This window comes from Mya arenaria, chromosome 6 (assembly GCF_026914265.1).
Source record: "Mya arenaria isolate MELC-2E11 chromosome 6, ASM2691426v1".
Taxonomy (NCBI): domain Eukaryota; kingdom Metazoa; phylum Mollusca; class Bivalvia; order Myida; family Myidae; genus Mya; species Mya arenaria.
In genome coordinates this window covers 25870095-25876272 of record NC_069127.1, presented here as the reverse complement: position 1 = coordinate 25876272, position 6178 = coordinate 25870095, and the positions used below count along the sequence as shown (strand labels likewise).

Here is a 6178-nt window from a genome sequence, read left to right as displayed (position 1 = left end):
AGCCATTTACATTTAAAGCCCCACCAACTATATATATTTTGTTAAAGTAAAAATTTGATGCAAGACGGTTAGAAATGAAATTGTTTCTATAAATAAAAGGAAAACAAAGACAACTATCGGATATTTTTTTTGTGTAAAAAATGTCTTCGGTAGCAGGATTGGAAGTTGGGACCTATTTGTCTGGAGTCTAAGCGACCCTACTGACAACATGTACTCGATCGCATTTTTATATATCTAGCATATAAACAACCGTCTTAAATTGCGGCGGAATTTGTCACCATATTGATATTTTTGTTTAAGGAGAATTAAGCATACTTAAAAATAACAACACTTATCATTATCGCCAGCAGTTTTCGTTATCAGCTAGTTTGTTTATGGAATCCTAATTCAACAATGCCCCTTTACATGGCCTACTTACATACTACATATGAATCGATATACATGTACCATGCACAGGACGATTATTTCTTTGTAGTCTAAGCATCATGAATGTCTTGGAACATATTAATGTGCAGTTCGTTGAATGTCTGTACGTGGTCACCCTTGGGTTGACGTTATATTCAGTGTTCACACAAACTGTATATTTGTACGTTGCATGCATAACTGGCTTGTACATTTGTTTGAAAGTGGTGAGGAAAAAGACTACTGGTGGTGTGGCTGTTAAGAATAAAGGCGTATTTATAACAGGATGCGACACAGGTAAATCACATTTGTTGCAAGATAAAGCATAATAAGTTTTATTGTTATTGAACCTATGTATGCACTTACACGCATGAATATGTGGGACACATATGTGCATCAGCGATCACCAAGCCTTTAAGACACATATGTATACAAAATAAAAGTTAAATACCATCATATATTCACTGATCTTGCTTATAATACAAACGTTTGCATCCATTTCCATAACTATCCAACTGTCGATCATTTTTACCAATGATACTTTGACCATTGGACATTTGACCAATCGATACTTTAACCAATGATACTTTTACAAATCGATGCTCTAACCAGTCGATACTATGACCAATGTACATTTGACCAATGATACTTTTACAAATCGATGCTCTAACCAATCGATACTTTGACCAATTATGCTTTGACCAATGGTGCTTTGACCAATGATACTATGACCAATTATGCTTTCACCAATGATACTTTGACCAATCGATACTTTGACCAATCGATACTTTGACCAATCGATACTTTCACCAATGATGCTTTGTCCAAAGATAATTTGACCTATCACTACTTTAACCAATGGACATTTGACCAATCGATACTTTGACAAATGATGCTAAGAATAATGATGCTAGCTGTGATCAATGATTTTTTGACTTATCGATGCTCAAACCAATCGATACTTTTACCAATCGAAACTTGACCAATGTTACTTCTCTACAGTTAATGTGGTTTACCTTCAATTTCCTGATGCAGGTTTCGGTCATGATGTAGCCAGGCGTTTCGATGATTTAGGCTTTATCGTGTTTGCCGGATGCCTGAAGCCGGAGGGTGAGGGAGCCAGAAAGCTGAAGTCAGCGTCATCAAAAAGCCTGCATGTTGTGGCGCTTGACGTGCGCTCCGATGAAAGCTTGGAGTTGGCACATGAATACGTTAAAAAGCACCTTCCCTCAGGAGGTTAAAACACTTCTAGCGGTACCTCTGTCTATGCACATAAATACGATTTTAGTATCAAAACAAATATAATAATTATGTATTAGAGAAATATCTTGTTCTTTCAGTTTAGAGTCTAAGACAACCGGTACCACTCTAACCTGAAATCGTAATTTCTAGTCTTAAACGTGGCCTATTTAAAACTGTGAAAGCATTATTGTGTTCATTCAACTCATTTTAATGATGCCAATACAGTGAACGTTCATGGCAATTTTTCTTGTAATTTCACCAGGGTTATGGGCGATAGTTAACAATGCGGGCCTCAACATTATGGGTGACGTGGAGCTGCTTACCATCGACCTCTACCGCAAGTGCATGGATATCAACTTTTCCGGAGCCGTCCGAACGTTGCGCCGCTTTCTCTATCTTGTGAGGGAGTCTAAAGGTACTGCATCACATTGACATTAAGGGTCATGTACTTCATTTGGCGACTCAGGTGATCGTTTTAAGCGATGAAAACTATCATTGCAGCAACCACTTATGAACTCGTAAATGAATTTCATACAGACGTATTGCTTTTATACGTCTTGAGGGTGAGTGGTCTAGTTGTTAAGGCGTCCGCCTCTCACCGAAGAGGTTTTTGGTTCAAGCCCTACCAGAAGTACTTTCTAATTGCATGTGAAAATTGACACCAGTATTGGCATGAACACACATAGAAATGTAAAATTATAATTTCATGTAAATTCTAAAACCTTTTTGTGTTGCTCACTTTTTTATCGTGTGTTAACCAATTATTTACTCATTAAAATTGTTTAAGACACCAGCATAATACAACAAGACGCATCTAGGAATAAGGCTTGTTATTGGCAACAATTTTCACATTGTAAGATTAAAAATTGAATCTGTTATTTAGTGCTCGCTCGGCCACATCAGTAGCGTCTAGGCTCATCTGGATTGGATGCTAACGTCTTACGTCTGATCCAGGATCGGAATAGTCATACCCTAACTGAACGAGCTCTCAGGTTTCGACACGACTTAACTGAAACAAAAAATCTTCAGACCTAAATAAGCAAATATGCAATGCTATTAAAGTATTTTTTGCGTCTGATTTCCTCAACTGAAAATTATATAAATACATGTACGAATATAACATTATATTGTTCGCTGGACGGTCGTGAAATAGAAACGTGTTCTGTTGCTAATCAAACTTTCAGTGCTGAACCTGCTTTTTCTTTTTTGGAGTTCAAAATAGTCTGCGCACGCCTTATATTGGCTGCATTATGGCTTGACACCGCCAAATCCCACGGTGTGACTTAGACACATTCTGAAGCCGAAAGGGAAATTTATCTCCACCGTTTGGTGAGGTATATACCAAAGAAATAATTTTAGCCAAAATGCTGTGGTATCCGCGATTAGTGACATTTAGATAGGCCTCACGGCGGTAACAATTTGACAGGCTGCTCGTCGAGGCTCCATCGGTTGCTGACTATATAGTTAAGTCGTCATCCTAGGGAGTCCCTTGTCCTCTTAGCGACGTGCATGCGCCAGCGGATCGAAGGCACCATTGACGAATCACTCCTCGTTTTTCCTTATATACCAAGTCGAAGTATCTGACGAGAATAATATTCCCGCCAAAACTAAACACCGGTTCTTTATACAACAGTTATAAATAGAAACAATTTAATAATTAAGACGCAAATAATTTTATTTCTGTATCGCTAGGTCGTGTTGCGATAGTAACGAGCGTGAAGGGGCGGTACTCGTGGCCTGCAAACTCCGCCTATCACGTAACCAAGCATGGCCTCGAGACGCTGGCGGACTGCCTACGCCTTGAGATGCGCAAGTTTGAGGTAGGAGTGGCCGTCGTAGAACCAGGCAACTTTAGCAACGCAACGGCGTGTCAAAACGAGGAGGTGGTACGTACTTCTGACTGATTGAGTAAAATCTTAATCTCGACCTCAACATTTCACCACATAAGAACATACTCCAGTATGATTCAAAATCTTCTGTGGTTTAACACTTTTTTAAACCCGTATTTGCTCATAGAGTGTGTTTAAATACTAACAATAATCTAATTGAAATAAAAAAAAGATGGGACAAACATGTACTTGGGTATTTTGTTACAAAAACATAGAGTTGTACGACTCAATTACATGTTTTGCTGTATAATAAATTATTTAAGTATTTGATTATTGTCCTTTTTTGATATGACAACACACTAGGAAAATGCACTTTTAAATTCTAAATACGAGGTGATATTTAGAAATTAAATTAGTATTTTTGTAATATTTGGGACATGTTTATCCGGAGCCAACGTTCTTTCATATTTATATAAAGATGATGATCTTTTCTGTTTAGTTCAAGCGCTATGAAGAAGAGTTGAACGAGATCTGGGCCGCCGCCTCCCCGGACGTAAAGGTGACATACGGCCGAAAGTACGTGGACGCCTACTTAGCCCAGCAGCGCGCCTCAACATCAGGAGGCGGCCTCACTACGCGGCCAGTTGTGGACGCCTTGGAAGACGCAGTGGTCAGCACGCGGCCACACACACGCTACATGGTGGATGGAGGCTGGTTTGATCCATATGCGGTGATAAGCTTTCTTTGGTAGCTTATATCAGCCATTTCGCGTCTTCGCATTTTCGCGGCGAAAGGACAAAAATGCATAAAAGCATCAACCTGGGTCAAAAAAAGTAAAAAATGCGCAGAGGGGCGGGGCGAAATGCGAAAACACGAAATGTCGAAAATCAGATACCATATTTTTAATGTGTTTTTTTGTTTGTGTTTTGTTGTTCTTTTTGTTCTTGTTTTTCTTCTCATTGTTTGTTTTGTGAATGAAAAGTTAATTTACATACTCTTTGGTTAAAATAATCTCAAGACTCTGCACTTAAGACTGATTAATACGACCATTCATTTGTCATATTAAACCTTTTGTTTGCATATACGCTTACGGAAATACTAGAACTTTTGGAGTGTTGTTTTCAAGACATTATAACTTACACACATGACAATTCAATAAAGTTGTTGTTGCTCGGGCTTAATTAACTTTGCCATAGATTATTTCATATATTTGATCTTTTAATTATATTAATAAATTACAGATCCTTGCGCGTTTCTATGACTACCTGCCCACGTGCCTCTCGGACTTGATAATCCGAAAGATGACCGGTTGTGACCGATGGCCGGACTACAAGAAACCCAAGCTCGAGTGACCCGTGCACAACATGTTTCTCCTCTATGGTCTTCGATGCGATTTTCAAATTATTTCTTTTAAATGCGCCGATATTATAATTGCTCATTTTTATGTCATTTTTATTAACATTGGTTTATTTTGGTTAATAATACTTAAGCCAATAAAAAACTGAAACCATCAGACACGTATTCTTTTTATGAAAGAAATGTAAAATGATAATGTCCGGATCATTCATTACTACTCTACTATATTCGCTAAGCTCGGATTGGATCAATCGTAACAACTCGGTCGTCTCCGGCCAGCTCGGAAGACGGCCGAGCTTGTTCCGACTGTGTCCGGTTAGTATAGTCTGCTTTGGTAACAGGAGGTTCTTAGTTCGAAATTATGAAACAATAACTTGTGCAAATGACATCAAGCATTGTTTGACCGAGGCATCGGAGAAGAAGCACTTGGATTTGTATAAGCACAACATACCAGTAATATATATATATATATGCGAACCAAACCATACATGACATAGCGATAGTCGATATACCTTATCTCGATGTTTCCATTATCGTACACTGATGATGCTACATGTATGCGTACCAGATTTATCATTATCAAACATCTGATGAATGAAAATGTATGCTTCATTGTACTCCCTAAAATGCAGACTATGAAGAAATAATTATGTGTGTTATAAAGAGACAAAATAGGTCAAAGAGATTTTTAAATAAAAAAATATGTTTCTTTGACCCAACCGTCGAATTTCCAATGCTAAAATCCCCATCATAACGCAGGTAAACCGAAGAAAGTGGTAAAAGCGAACCCCCTGCTTATTATATACTATTTTTACAACTATTTTTTGTCTTGGAAAGAGCAATTTTTTGGGTACACATCTTCAAACCAATTATATAAGATTGCTGACAAAAAGTCAGATCGTTGTTTTTCATATTTTATGTTCGAAAATAAATGTTTTATGGCTTAAACCGTTACTAACGGTTTAAGAAAAATGCATAAAACATCATTTTTTGAACTTAAATATACAAATCTGCGATCTTATTTTTTGTCAGCAGTCTTATATAACTGGTTTCCATGTTTTTTTTTTCAAGAATTGGCTCGTTCCTAGACAAAAAATAAAAAAAGTTGTCAAAACGTTCAGTCTGTGAGAGTGCAGCTTTAAATATGGTGTACGTGTTGATGTTGATGCCGGTTCGTCATCATGTAAACTAACGATTGCCATAACTGTATTAAAGTAAGAAATTACTTAAGTAGGAGTGTATGAGTTCAGTTGCGGTTGAAGCAAATTAAAAAGAACGTGATAAAATAACTATTACTTCACAATGTAATTCTATACAATAGAAGAATCTGACCTTGGTTTAAGTATTTC

The 6178-nt window shown here is 37.5% G+C and overlaps 1 protein-coding gene across 1 annotated transcript; it reads left to right on the top strand.

Moving 5' to 3' along the window:
- Positions 1-457: 457 nt before the first annotated feature.
- On the top strand, positions 458-4986 carry LOC128238904 (D-beta-hydroxybutyrate dehydrogenase, mitochondrial-like). Its single transcript, XM_052955217.1, has 6 exons — positions 458-699; positions 1438-1638; positions 1907-2059; positions 3337-3530; positions 3973-4203; positions 4715-4986. The coding sequence occupies exons 1-6, from the start codon at positions 486-488 to the stop codon at positions 4823-4825; spliced, it is 1104 nt and encodes a 367-aa protein (XP_052811177.1). The 5' UTR covers positions 458-485; the 3' UTR covers positions 4826-4986.
- The last annotated feature ends 1192 nt before the right edge of the window (positions 4987-6178 follow it).

Bases quoted from the DNA above. Each gene is read 5' to 3' on its own strand.
- LOC128238904 (XM_052955217.1), top strand. From the start codon at position 486: ATGAATGTCTTGGAACATATTAATGTGCAGTTCGTTGAATGTCTGTAC. The intron at 700-1,437 runs GTAAATCACATT...TTCCTGATGCAG, and splicing joins TATAACAGGATGCGACACAG to GTTTCGGTCATGATGTAGCC. The intron at 4,204-4,714 runs GTGATAAGCTTT...AATAAATTACAG, and splicing joins GCTGGTTTGATCCATATGCG to ATCCTTGCGCGTTTCTATGA.